Below are 15,305 nucleotides of genomic sequence, written 5' to 3' on the forward strand. Positions count from 1 at the left end.
CTCTATCTGTCACTCCTTCCACACACTATATAACTGTCATACAATCTAAATTCCAAAAAGCATGTACGATTACAATAATATGACAGAAACAGGTTTATCCTATTTAAATAAGATCCAAACATATTTTTTTCACATAGTGAGAAGATATTTTGATCTCTCTTTTCTCCTCTGAAAAATCCTGTACAATATAAAGCTGTAAATCGATGGTGTCAAACATGTCACAGCCGTGGTAGTCACACACACTGCCTGTGTATATTGACACATCACAGACTGAGCGCTGTGACTGCAACCATTTTAATCTGCTTCCTGGCCTGCCTCCAAGCGGCCTCACACCTGAATGAAACCAGCGGAGCATACTGAACTTTATAACTCTGTGGCCCTCCCTCTGTACTTCTGCAGGGCTGTGAGACTGTTCAGCCATCTCAGTCACACTGTCGTAACATAATAGAGAGGTATTGACCCAAACACCCCCTACTCCCCAATAGTCCTGTCCTGGGCCGCCTCAACTGCTTTTACAGACTCAGACCCCCAACACGGCATGTCAACCCCACGTGAACCCCACACGAGGTCATCTTTATGGGCAACGAGATGTCTCTATATAAACTTGCATTCAACATTGTTTTTTTCATTGATGTTAAACTAGACATGTGAAAACCAACAAAGAAGATTTCAGCGCACATAACATACATGGGAACATGAACGCAAAGATATGGAAGGTATGCCACTATTGCTTGGTATAATATGGTTTATTATAACCCTTCTACAGTCAGTGAGGGTTTAAATAAATGTAGGGTATGCTTTACATTCCTGGCTGTTTTGTGAGAAGGGCACAAAAATATACCAGGCAAATGCGACTGTACAAAACAGCTCTAGTAATGATACAGCCTAAATTAATTTGAAAATATACAGGAAATAAATACACAACTTAACTTTAAACAAGTGAGACTAAAACCAGACCTCACTGTATTTCTCAGTGGTTGGCCCTTTTCGCAATCCATTGTGATGTTCGGCTCTGGCAAAGATCTGGTTAACTGTGACACGGTTGGCTGGCTCTCACAGAGGTAACAGAAATGGGAAAGAGCGGCTCAGCGGCAGAGAGAGAGCTAAACCCTCAACACCTGCCAGCACTTGACGGAAGACTGAGACGAGAAAAGTCAGTTTGCTAAGGAATATTCCTGGGATATGTCTACGTGAACGAACTTCAGAATGAAAATTTGACAGACACTTGGTTACCCCGGACATGCTCTCGCTGCTGTTTGATGAAATTGAATGCAATTCTCTGGGAACTTTCGCAAACTATTAAGAAAAACACGGGATCCTGCACTTCACCAGGTTTCCACACAGCATTAACCTAAGTATTTTCAGACGTTACAATAGAAGAGATTTCGCCCAAGTAATAGCCAATGGACATCCGTGTACAGCGCCACGATATGTAACATCTTCAACCGCTGCAGTTTTCTGGAGTTATCATACCTGCTTTTCAAGTAAGTCACGCTGTACTGCTTACTTTAGAGTTTTTTGTCATACGATGCCTTACAAGTCTCACAATAGAGTGTTATGTTAAAACATAATGCAAATATGTTTAAATTAACTTTTAACCTGGGATGTGCTCGTGACACTGCCGTTTTTTCCGGACTGGTTTTTAAAGGCTAGTAGAAAGCTTTTCAGTTTCACCCTCATGATGGAGTTCGGTGTTACCTGTGACACATAGACCCTCAACCATCAGCGTGGGCACTCCTCATCACTATCTCTACTGTGGCCATTAGTTTCTTAACTTTGTTGTTTGAATTATGCAGATGAACGTTCTCATTAAGGCTGTCATGTTGTGAAGACCATCATTTGTTCTTTACTTCGCACGCACACTTGCGTTTCTAAAAGACGTATTTTCCTTGAATTTTCAGTTAAGTTAACATCACACTGTAACTTTTTGAGAACAGAGCGATAACATTTGAAATGCACATTATGTGTTCTCCTTTTAGTGGGCGCCTGTATTATTCATGCATGCGTCGGTTTCCTGGCTGGAGTGGTTATACATTATGTATCTTAACTTAGAAGCAAATCGTCCTGTGACCTGTGATCTGCCATCCTCATATTTTCAGAGATCACTGTCGCGTCTGCTTTCCTTTATAATTTCAGTGCTCCGGGATGAAATTGTCCCTAAAGTATCCCCCCTGGTCAAGACTCAGATTGGAATGATCAGATGTATTCACCTGTACAACCCTATTTGTTTTTTTAATAACGAGCTTTATTTTTGGGCCCTGTGTACATACATACATACATATATACATACATTATCTATGACCATAAATACACATATCCATCCACCCATCCATCCATCCATCCATCCATACCCATCCATCCAATGCATATATACACACACATGTATGTATATTATTATTATCATTATATATATACAGGGGGGTCTATCAGCTATACAATGCAAAAGAAGTTCCAAATACACATACACATACACATACACAAGGCCAAGCCAAGACAATAGACGAATCTGAATATCCTTCCTCAACTGTGAAAGCAAATCGTACATGCTGATACATATATACACACAATTCTGGTATAGGATGTATGCGCTACTCACATATGTACTTTTCCATCCCAGCACATTGGTAGCCCCACTATAATGTTTTATAAGCATTTTATCTATCATAGTTAACATATCCTTTCATGCACAGAATACACACAATATCTACAGAATCCATACAACATTGAGGCCAAATATACTATTTTCATTGATACTAATGGTGACATCACACGTTTTTGACTTGACTTGACTTTCTGATGTGTGGTAGAGCGTAAAGTCTTGCACTTTGTAAGTGGTACATTTTCAAATATACCAGAGAAAACATGAAAAGGCTCTTAGCAGTTATGATTGTACAGCTGTTATGATGTCTGTGTCCTTCAAGTGGGTTAAATATTAAAGGATGGCTTCATAAGGACACCTATCATTTTGACTTTCTTAGCAACATCAGAAAAATAAATGAGAGATTTGAGTAGCTTTGAGCATCTCTATCTCCTATTATGAACAAAAATATCGCTTCATAACCAGACCCAATCCATTCAAAGTATAGACTCCCCCATGTGTCAAAAATGATAAAATATTTAACAGTTTTGAAGAACTGATAAGAAACACTGTTTTTTTTTTTTAAAGCACTGCCGAGTTATCACTGTCAACGTTTCTTTAGAAGTCAGGCCTTGAGAAGCAAAGGTAGTTTTATTGTGATTGCTCAAGGTTAACAAATTGCTGTAAAACATGCACAAAGAGAAGGTGTGTACCTTCAAGAAATCCCTCAGGTTTTCTTCTCTGCCCACCCTCTTCACCCTTACTGTGAAATATTGATCCAAAACTTTGGCGTCTTCAAAGAGATATAGACTTTCTTTGTTCAAGCCTCTCTCTCTTACACACACACACACACACACACACACAGAAAGCAATTCCTTTGTATAAGGGCTTTGATTACACAGAGTACTAGAATGGAATTGATTGTAGTCTTCAAGCTGTTTTGCAATGATGAGTATTGAGAATAATTTCTCTCAAGGAGTTGAGGTTTTAGTAGACATGCTATGAAGCATTCATTAATGTGTGTGAGGTGTAGCCTGCCATTAGACAAAAGACCCCTGGTCAAGGTTTAAATGTAATTGTTTAAAATCAAAGATGTGTTTGGAAAAAGAAACATTTAAAACCTCTTATTAGGTGAGGTGCCACTGACTCACTTTTTCCAACAACCTGATTAGGGTCATTAATCTTGGCACTGGTATTGATGAAATGACTGTGTTGAAAAACAGATACATTATTTGCAGTAATAACGCACATAAATCCTTCTCCTCTTGCTCTGTAATTAGTCTCACAATCTCTCTTATCTTGTTCAAGTCAGGGAGTGTCCCTAGACCACAAAACTGAGCTGTTTCGTTTTCCAGACGAAAGATAATTATGCAAAATCTCCAAGTATTTAAAACGAATTCTGCTCTACAGTGCTCTTTTTTTCCTACATATACTGTTCCCTGTATTTAACCCCTATAAAGCACTTAACACCACCCACTACCACGACTGTATTCTTCACATTTTAGACATTAATCCTGTTGTTTTCAAACCAGTTTTTCTGCTCATGAGATGTGGCATACTCTAGATAGAAGTTTGCGTTTTGTCTCTTTTTATTAGGAGTAGACTGTGAAATGGCTGTCGGATTCACGATATCCATTTAGTCACTGTTCTGACTCCCAGTCGTCAACACTCCCCAACACTCTGTGTCTCACATTTGTCATCGAGGATCTTGTGCAGTCAGGCGGCTGCCAGGCTCCACCTCTTGGTAAATACAACAGTCCTCTTGAGACGGTCGTCATGACGGCTGCAGAGAGATACAGGGTAGTGTTGGGGGGGGTCAAACAGGGGCCAGTCTGGGCTCCCAGGGGTCATGAGGAGGGGGAGAGGGTATGAAAGTGATAATTTAGTGATACCGGTGACTATGGCAGCATGCCACCTTTGGAAGTGTCCTTGCCATACCAGGTCAATCAGTCAATCAGTTTTGGTAGGAAAAGATCAACTAATACATGTTGTGATAGTAATAGCCCAGTGGCACCAAAAATACACAAGGACCATGGCTGCAATCCCTTCCTCTTTACCCAGGGAAGGACTGAGTTCCCCTAATATTATTGCTGTCCTGCTACTGACAGTGCAGGGTCTTGTCGGTCAGATTACATAGCATTAATACCTTATAAATATTGTAGGGTGGAAGCCACAAACACACTTGTGCATGCCACCAGGACTTCAAACGTAAAAAAAAGCACCTGACATGACTTTAGAATATTAACCCATGGCCCCCCTCCCAGTGACTCTCCCTCCTAATTCTGGTGCGGCTTTTACAGGGAAAGGCACAATACAGGGGCGTCAATGACAGCGGGCAAGGGTAGCTAATCCATGCAGCTGTCAGCCCAGGGGGTATTAAGCCCCCATTCTGAGCATTCTTGGGCTGGTGCCAGTGGAAGACCCTACTGTACTGTAGTCACTTTGAGAGGGACCGTCACACTGTCTGCGTTAACTGAGCCGGGAGTTCGTGAGAATTCTTGAAAGAAAAGAGAAAAGAAAGTCGTACTGTGGAGCCACAAGAGTCATAAATTATCACATGAAGGACCAGACGCATAAAAATAAATTCAGACACAAAAGGAGACCACAAGGTTGTCAAGCTTTCCTAGTGTGAGACTGAGCTCAGAGAGCACTGCAGACAGACACAGTGCAGTCAGTAAAAGGTGACGGCTCCCTTTTTGGTGACGTCAATGCCTGAACACTTTAAAAAAAAAAAAAAAATCTCACATTCATTACTAAGTATCCCCCCTGATCTGTACATTGCCTCCTAGGTCAAATTTTTGATTTTCCCTCCGTCATTTTGTGCTTTGCAACATTTTTGCCCTTGTTGTAGTCATTGTTGTTTCAGCCTCGAGTGTTTGCCTGGATTCATTCTTCAATGGTACTTTCTCTCCTCTGATATTTGTGATTACCGCCCCATGTCTTGCTTACATTTTTACTGAAACATGTTTTTTTTATTTTTTTTATAGCACGAGTCAGATGGTTGACGCAAAGTGTCTGCACTTGCATCAGCCTTGGATATAATATACAGTGGGCTTAAAATAACTCTGGTGGTCAGGAATACCTGCAGGTCATGATATGCATGAGACACAATCACTTAATGCTCCAAAAGACAGTGCAAATCCTGCCGCGCTCCATACCTGGACGAATGGCCAATGTTGACGTCACAGAGGGGGTAAATAAAATCATGTTCCGCCATAAACAGTATCTGAGGCTAGAAAACAGCTGTGAGCATATAAATAGCCGGGACACAAAGTTCGGGTAATTGCAGAGGAATCCGGTGTTTATTGTGCAAATGAAAAGAGCAAGCCCCCATTGAAACAGGTGTCGGAATGTGACGGGAGGGCGAGTTAGGGTGTGGATGATCTCTCTGCCCCCCTACCCCCCCCCCCCACACTCACAACCAAATCTCACTCCCCTTCATTCTGATCTCCTGCCAGTGGAATGGCTCTCTAATGTCCCACCGCTCATTTTATACCATTACAGCAGCAGGCCTGCGCTTTGAAGGATGAAGTGCTGGGTGGTGGGTAGGGGGGTGAGGCAGGATTACACACAGAGAGACAGGGGCGGGATGCTTGATGAAGTGCATAAATGCCAAATGACGCAAGAGCGCCCCTTTTGTAGTGTCACACGGGGCAGTCCACACTCGCAACCCCCCCCCCCCCTCCCCCATCTCTCTCGCTGTGCTGTAGCCCCGTTAATTAAGTATGTGAAAACGGCAGACAGGTTTGCCATGGTTTGAGGTAGTTGTTGTGACATTTAGACAAGATCCATCCTGCAGATTTGAAGGGAAAAAAATGCAAATCACCTCATGTGGTGTCATTTAAAAGGAAATCCCCCAGAAATAGGCAGTGTTTATCATAGCATTTTTAAGGCAGTCGATTCTGAAATCATCCCAAGGGAGGATATTTTCATATGTGCTGTTTAACCTCCAGTTTCCTTTCCCGCTGATGCTTGTAGTAAACAAATCATTGTCTTGTGTGTTAGGGACAGCAAGACAACCCAACTGTTGTCATGCAAGGGCAAGAACCGGTCATCGGCACTGGGGACTTCAAAGAGGACCAGATAAGATGGCGAGAGCTTAGCGGCCTTTTGAAGAGAGGTGCTGAATCCGGTATTTAAGAGTGGAGAAGCTTAGCGGACAGTTCCAAAGTTCACCATGCGGCCTGGATTAAACGTTGGACCTCAGGCCAGCACACAAGGAGTGGCAGGCCCTCTTCCTGGGGAAAAAGCTACTTCGCCCTCGCTGCTTGAAATAGCAAGATCCATACAGCTAAAAACCCTATGAATCAACTACTCAGTTTATGGCAGTTAGAGTTCTCTGTGACTCGTGTCAATAAAGAAGCTCCTTTTAGACTTGACTTGAGTCAACGCCAGTCTTTCTACTGGAGAGGTTTTCTATTTAACGTGTATGTTATTTCAAGCATTTATGTCTGCAGACAGATAGAACACCAGTCAACATACAGTATGCGGCTATTTGTGAATGAACCATTCCATGTCTGTGTCAGCAGACCAGCTACTGATAAATGAAGCTTGTGTCCCCACTGTTCGCAGACATGCTGTCCTATCCACTGAATTAAAGAGCTGTTGACAGGTCGAAATGTGGAAACACCAAAGACAAGACTGGGAGAGGGCGAAGGACTTTTAATTGTGTGTATTTATTTGAATTTCCCAATTGATGAACTTGCAACAGTCAGATCAGAAATGTATGTCACGAAGCACAGGGCAAGTATTTATGAGTACGTGAATACATATTTAAAATATCAGAGTGGCTTAGAAGATACTCATTTTAGAAAAGATGGCTTCAGAGAGAGTGTGAGAAAACCTTTTAGCACTCCAACACCCCCAGATGCTTCTATTCTCCCTTTCAAATAAATGTTTTAAGAGCCTCTGCCCTGTTCACCACAGCTATGTTTCTACTTATTAGGTGCGGTGTAGGTGCTTGCGTATCTGGGTGGGCATGTGGGTAGTAGATGGGAGACAGCGCTAACAGCAGTGTGTCGGGCGCGCTCTGTAAATTATTGTTGCAGGTTTTTTTTCGCCCCTTTCATTCTCGTGATGTGGAAACCAGACCCTGGTTGACCCCCTGTCCGAGTCTCCTTTCCTCCAGGGGACACTTTCCAAGCCTGCTGCAGGTGGCTTCCTCCCCGAGAGGGTCGCGCTAATGAGATCTCGCGTCGACAGCTCAGCCCCGCCACCTCTCTCTCTCACCCTCTCTCTCCGTCTCTTTTCTGGCTCGTGTGGAGAGGTGCAGGCACTGGCTGTTATGCCTCCCAGCGTGCCTCAGGGTCTGCTGCCTCTGCCCCCTGCTTGCTGCATTTCCAAGAGTACAATTTAGCTTCCTTGGACTAAAACCCCTCAATCTCAGGCTTAGCTGTTGGGCAGCCAAAGACAAATTTGATGGAGGGTGCACAGGGGTCACTTCTTTGGCTTCCAGACCAGCCTCAGGGTCTTTTCACCCAGGTTCCTTTGTTATGAGGAAGATTCACCCTCCCCAGGCTCAAACCCAAAATCTAAGGGCTTAGAGTCAGGTGCAAAGCTAATTAGCCACTGCTAGTTTTGTTACCATTGTGCCTTTTTTGGAGGCTTCGGAAGAGAGGTTTACTGCTGCACTGCCTCAGTAAGCCTGGCCTGTGCTGTTCTAGCCCCCCCAGGCCCAGATTGTCTAGCCAAGCACTCATGTTACCCTTCCTTTCATCCCCAAAGAATCATATTTGTCTCTAATTGACAGGCGTTGGTTAAACCTCCACAGCCCCAAAGAAGCCTCTGAAAGGAGAGTTTGGGAGGGTCTTCCCTCAGGCATAGGAAATATGACCTCAGGATTTGAGCTGGCTCTTCCAGAGTTGGGAAGGGTCTGTCAAACTTCAATGCAACATGTCAAGGCTTCAGTGATTTAGTGTGGCCTGGATTATCTTTATATCTGGTTGTTTTCATCATCCGACATGGTAGTGTGTTCATGTTTTTAGAGACTGCTGTGATTTATTCATCATGAGTGCACTACTAGATTAAGTTTGTCATTTCTTCGAACACCCTTTCAAAGACCTCTTAGTTCAAATCCATTTGTAGAGAATCTTGCTGCTCAATGTGAAAGAAAATGTGCATTTCATATTACTTAGTCTCTATGGGAAATAATTATGGCCATCTCTGCAGACTTGAGCAAAAGGATGGCAGATAGTGTTCATGCCTGTAATGTACTGTGCACATACAGAAAGATGGCTCCTTATGGGCTCCTTGTGTCTCGTGAGACCAGGTGACCTAGAAAAACATATGTAGTTTGTCACTTCAACCAGAACTTACTATGGACATTCAAATTGGTACAAATGAAACAATTTGCCTTACAGCCAATTCCCTAAATTCATACCCACATCATTTAGGAGGGGAAAAAGCTTATAAATACTGTGTTGAAAAAATACAGCGTCCAAATCAATAGGCATAGCTGGCTAAAGCATAAAAATATCGATGTGCAGGAAACTATGTATTACTGGAACTTCTGAGTATCAGTTATCTTGCAGCAAACAATCATATTTAGAAAATGATCATTTGTAGTTGAAAGTCACATTTTCCAGACTTTATATGTAGCTGGCTGTGTCCAAGCTTATAGTATTGGCTTTTCTTATTCTGAGATGCTATGAAACACTGCCATCTTCACCAAAAGCAGCTCAGTAGGACCTCCTTAAACGTCCCTATTCCGCTTTAGACTTTCACAGTTTTTCTCTGCAGGAAAATGGATTACATGGCATTAGGCAATTTACCTGCTAAACATCAAGGAGATGTTGTGGTACTTTGCTCCTGAAGGACATGCTTGAATTATAACTGAAGTATTTAACCTGTTTTTCTGCTATGTACATTTACCAAAGCTATGATCTTCTAATACTGAACAAAAAGGTATCCCTCTGGTTTTTATTTGTTTTTGATTGCTCATTTGTATAAGATAGGTAACTATCTATTAGCTCATTTGTATGAGATGGCTGATTTAATTAGTACATTGCTTGACTATTGTAGCACAGCATAAGTAGTGAAAATGACAAGCTGTCCGTGAGACCCGCCCCATGTTCACCGTCTATGTCAACACAAAAACCACAAAAGGAGGCATTTTGAAACCGTATGGGTTGTTTGACATTATGTCACAGAAAGAAAGCTAAACTAAATGTAATTATGGATTTATTTTCATTCCTGGGCTGATCTGAAGGTGTGTCAGTTAGCAGATTTAGCACAGCCATTTTGAGAAATGTAAACTTTGTGACTTCTTAATTGCAACTCTCAGTGGCCAGTCATTGCTATGATTTGACATCAATTATTTCCTGGAAGGGCTTAAAACAGTCCTTTCCAAACCTGAACCTTGGATACCAGGGAGCCTCTGACATCAGCTTTACAGCTTTGTTGCAAAATCCAGGGGAGAGCAGAGCTACTCATTTGGGATTCATTACTCTGCTCCCATCTTGCCAGTTCTTGGTTCTACTTCACTTCCCTGTCAAGAAATTCAGTGGAAACAAAGAGCCCTCCCTGTTTGTAATAAGCAAATGCAGTCATCATTTCTGAAGAAGTGGATAGATTCTGTATAATTTATGGATAGCTTTAATGTTTCTCCTAGTGAAGGGGAAATCAAAAGCTTCCAGTGTCTGGAGAAAGTCATGCAGGAGTTTGTTTAGTGAGAAAAGAAAAACAGATGAAAATGAGAGTGGGGAAATAAAGAGGAATAGCCTGTTCTGTTTCTGCAAGTTGAAGGATATTTGAAGTCCCTCTGTTCTGTGGTCCAGCTGAGTTATTCAGTGAAAATTAACCCCATTTTGACTGACAACACACCAGTGGCACTGCATGAGTTGAGATCCCCACTGAGATATGTATTATGATTTCTGACATCCTGATCTATCTGTTAGCAGACAAAGAAAATGATTGACACATGGAAGATAGAGTTATAGTGAAAACACATTTCTAAAGCTCAAAAGCGCTTTCTGCAGTTTTGCCGTAGTGTCGTTTGTCTCTTCTGCCATGCAGAATTTTGGGTCCGTGGTTGTAGATTTCTTAGTCTCTCTCTTCTCTGTTCTCCTTGAGGGATTCTCAAGGCTCGCTTTTGTCTGCATCCCACAGAAGACATTCCTGCATTCCTCAGTGGAAATAAGGTTCAACGTCATGCGTCCTTTCTCTACCTGAATGTTCAGAGGTAAAAGTGCTTTTCACGTCAAACTGACCCTAAAATGAAAACCGCAGTGGATCAGTGGCCCCCCGCCATCACAGTTCAGTGATTCGCTTCAATAGGCGCCTCTCTGAAGGCTTTTTCAGGGGGTGGGTAAGGGGGTAGAAACGGTTAGACAAAGACTTCATCTCCTGCAGCCGTGAAGAGGGAGTGCATCTCTTAGCCCAGTGGTGAAAATCTCACCCTCTCCTCCGTGCTGACTCCACTCCATGACCTGTACTTTCCATGTGTTCAGTCCTTTCAACGTGCAGATACCCTTCACAAGCCGCTTTCATGATCCATGCAGTTTTTTCATGGAAAGTAATTTTCCATTTGTCAAGGTCTTTGGAATGATTCAGTCACATATGGAGGTATAGGAACACTATACATTTTTTTTGGTCATGCTGTCGGTAGAATAATAGAAATAACTCTGTGGAAATATAACTGCATTTTTTGAGCATTCATCTTCTGTGGGCAAGCATCCATTTATAATGCGTGACCTGAAAACAGCCTCGTTGGTGCTCTGGTGTTGAAAACTCCATGTTTGTCTTCTACTTTCATACTCTGAAACATCAATTACTCACCCTCTCTCTCTCTCTGTCTCTTTCTCTCTTTCTCTCTTGCTCTCTCTCTATCTCACACGGTCACTCTTTCTCTCTTGGCCTATCTTTCTATCTCACCATCTTGCTCACTCTTTCTCTCTTGGCTCAATCTCTTTCTCCCATTGTTGTACTATTGCTTTTTTGGAAGTAGGAAATTGTATCAAAGGTCGTCACAACTGCAAGAAACCTTGGGCAGAGTCTTTGCAGTGAGACTAATTGAGATGGTGTGGGTTGCAGATAAGAAGCTGCAGATGGATTGTTTCTGCGGCTCCAATAGAAACGGTTAACATCATTGTTGTGGTGTATAAATAACACTGCACTATTGTACTGCTATTGTTTCAATGTTATAAAGCAGTGCTTTCATTGACTGTGCGTTACCATATCCTATGCACAGACACATGACATTTGATCAATCTTACGCAAATATTTAATTAGGCTTGTTGTGAAGATGCTCCCTCTGCTATTTTTCTCAAATCATATCTTTCTTTGGCAGGGTACAGTTCAGATGGTCTCTCAGTTATGTTCTGTTACGCATCATTTGCTGACTGTTAATACATTAATATAAATAACTGCACAATGTACAGGACCATCCCCGTGTGAGAAAAAGAAAAAGGGCTCCTGCCCTGCTGTCTCTCCTCTGTATTTCAGGCCTGCCCTTTCGGCATGACTGTATCTCTCCTGCTATTCTAAGACTCTGCCTGTTTGCATAGCTAAGGCTCATTACGCTGTCTTCACTGCGCAGGTGTGGTCCTCTTTCTGAAACTCATACTGGCTTGGGACTGATAATAACTAACCCACAGCCACTTGTGGATCATAATTAGAGAGTAGGCATGTTCAGACTTCTAAACATATGTCGAATGTTCAGTTTTTGGACTCTGCTCCTCCATGCTTTGACACACATAGACACACACTGTGTGGTGGGTATGTCTTGAGACGTTGAATATGGCACTGCTAGAGATCTCAACTCAATGTCTCTTCCTGCACTCAAAGTGACATAGCTAACTTGTATGGCCTATTTTGTTTATTAGATAGGCATTCGCTACGGTCAATGTAATAGTCAAATAAGATCATAATTTTTTTACTCTTTAACAACCTTTTGGAAATTTAAAGGGAGTGGTTTTATTTTATTTTTTTAAGAGAAGGAACATAGCTGCTGGATAAATGCTTTGATTTGCTGCCATGTCGCAAAATCTTGACATTGACGTATGTGATGTGGTCCAAATGTCAGAGTCACTCAAAACTCGTTTAACTGCCTGCACTTTATAAAGGCAACAGACAGTGAAGAATGGTGAAGAAGAACAGTAGACCCAGCAAGGTTTGATCACATCATTTTTGGAAGTATAGAAGTCTAGAGCACTAGAGGCCTGGTTTATTTACATAGTTACTATATCAGTGTTACATTAAAATGGTATTATAGTACAGTATGCCTCACACCATTATATTCCATCTGTCTTACTGTAAGTAGAATCCCATGACAAGTAAAGGTGACACATTTTTCTTCTGCAAGAAGGCAGATGGCTCTGAAAGCACCAGTTCACACAGTCTCTACTGTTTTACATGTAAATCTCTGATTTTGGACTGAGAGGTCTCTGAAGTCTGTGGTGCACTGCAGACGGCCAAGGACACACGCATGCACATGCACACACACACAGGGCTTGGTCTTGGATGAAATGGAAGGTCAGTCATAGGGGAAAAAAAAGAACCATGTTGTAAAATTACAAGGTGTGGTAAGGAGATCCTCTTAAGGTTAGCCCTGACAACCAGAGAGCTGAGAGCGGTTCAGTCTTTACACGTAGCATCTCTGCCCTCCCGCACGCCCAGCAGACACGAACACGGAGGGGCCAACGGGAGGGGCGCCTTCGCCTCTCTTTATTTGTGGTTCCTGCCGCCGCTAGACTAAGACTTTAAGATTTAAACCAAGACAGTGTGACAGGGATTTGCATTAGCTGGCAGGATTTGGCAGCCGTGTATAAGAACTCCCCTCATTTTTTTTCTTTCTTTCTCCAAGTGCATACTTCTCTAATCTCTTTTGGAGCGTGTCACTTCTGCAAGGAGAGACCCTAAGCTGCCCTCTCCCACACAATCCAGCACTTTGTTACTGTCACAGGGTCCTGGGATGGAGCTCAGTGTGGCTCCGCACAGGGCAAGCTGCTCCCTTCAGTGATAACAAAAAACATGTGATGGTTGATGTCCACAGACAGGTAGAGCGTGATGTGTGAAATTGTCATTTTCTCAATTCAATATGCCTGCTCCCCCTTTTCACTCAAGATTAAATTATTTGATCGACATGTGGCAGAATTTGAGTTTGATTGCATTAGTTTGATACATTTCTAGTGTGTTAGAGGGTAAAAAAACATCCATTTTCCTTCCTATATGCTACCTGTGAATCAGTCTTCATTTGGGTCAGCTCTTCTGCGTGGGTGATTTTTACAGTGCAGAAGGAGAGTAATCTCCTAGGGCTGGCTGAATGCATTTTAAACATTTTTGGCAATGCTGTTTTCCTCACTTGTGCACTGACCTGTAGATCCTGTATTGAAAAAACATCAGGCTCATTTGCAGGCGGTAAGAGGCTTGGAGTGGGGAGTCGCCGCCGCCGTGGAGTAAATGGGGAATTCAGCAGCTACTGTTAAAGCTGTACTTTGTTCTCAACTTCTCTTAACCTCTTTTGTAGGTCTCAGGAGGTTAACTTGGCTGTCATCGCTATGGAGACGACACAGGCCCTCCTCCTCTTGAGTTTGTGTGTCTACAGTTGTCATGGCAACCCCCGCTCTACCCCGAGAGTGCATTTGTCTTTCAAAGGTGAGGCTTACTTTATTTTCTGCATGTTCATGAAAAACACATATCCTTTGTTGGCCCGCTCTTTTATTCGTTCACCATACTCTCACATTCAGGTTCAAGAAAGCCCACTCTCAACTTCGCATGAAACATTAAAGCGAGCCCTTCAAACAAAGCCCAGACTGTTGTTAACCTAGGTCACACCATTGAAAATGCCTCTCTTTGAAAGCTTACTACTATTTACTTGTGCTAATTTCATACAAATTGTAATCATATCTGTTGTATTTAGCATTCAGTAGTTATCATTTTACATAACATTAGCACCTATCAAAACATGCACAGGAATAACACAGGTACACGTACATATTTAACAATGAGACGTTGTATTGGGAGAACGGAGAGTGTCCAAATGCTTGCAGACTTTCCAATGAAGCAAGCTCTCTGATTACAAGTGATTTCCCACATGCGGTGCATCATTCATCAAGCCCCCTGAAAAACCCCATCAAGCCCCCGAAAAAAGATCATGCTGCTGAGGAGCTCAACCCTCTAACTTTGCATGCAGCCCTCAGCCCAGCAGCCCAGAATTTTCTCATGCTCCCACACGCTGCCACCATTATGGCTCATCTCTTTTTCTCCTCCGCCTCTTCCTCCTTCTCCGCGGCATTGCTCTCCTCTCGCCACTGCATGCTGCCGCCATTGCGGCTCATCACCTCATTTATACCCTTGAGAGGTGACTCCCTGTCCTCCTGCACAGCAACGTGTCACAGCATACTTAAAATAAACCAGAAAAACCAGATTACAATGGGGGGGGGGGGGGGGGGGGGCGACAAGTGCAACAAGTGCACGCATTCCTGTCCTATTCCTATCCTGTGTGCTGCCTGCTTCACTATGCTGTGAGCATAAGTTATATTAGGTCATATACGACCTTGTGTTTACTCCCAAAAATATGGGTACATGCGAGGTGGGTGCATGTTATTGCTGGATGAACATGAATATGCTCTCAGCTCTGGTAGAGAGTGCAATTCCCAGAGCCTTCATAAAACGTGCCCCCCACACCACCCCATCCCCCCCCAACTCCTGGTGTCACTCCGCTCCTCACCGCAAGCCTCCGAGGCCCCTGTGATCTGTGATCGACCGTATGTGTGACAAAGGGGACACC

The 15,305-nt window shown here is 42.9% G+C and overlaps 1 protein-coding gene across 2 annotated transcripts in view; it reads left to right on the forward strand.

Moving 5' to 3' along the window:
- The first annotated feature begins 1,005 nt into the window (after positions 1–1,005).
- Positions 1,006–15,305, forward strand: part of sema3gb (sema domain, immunoglobulin domain (Ig), short basic domain, secreted, (semaphorin) 3Gb) — a 31,074-nt gene continuing 16,774 nt past the window's right edge. For both annotated transcript variants that reach the window (XM_012826012.2, XM_031566202.1), the window contains exons 1-2: positions 1,006–1,484; positions 14,043–14,170. In XM_012826012.2, coding sequence (XP_012681466.1) covers positions 14,074–14,170 — 97 coding nt within the window. In that variant the 5' untranslated portion in view covers positions 1,006–1,484; positions 14,043–14,073. The remainder of the gene's footprint in view (positions 1,485–14,042; positions 14,171–15,305) is intronic.

This window comes from Clupea harengus, chromosome 4 (assembly GCF_900700415.2).
Source record: "Clupea harengus chromosome 4, Ch_v2.0.2, whole genome shotgun sequence".
Classification (NCBI taxonomy): Eukaryota; Metazoa; Chordata; class Actinopteri; order Clupeiformes; family Clupeidae; genus Clupea; species Clupea harengus.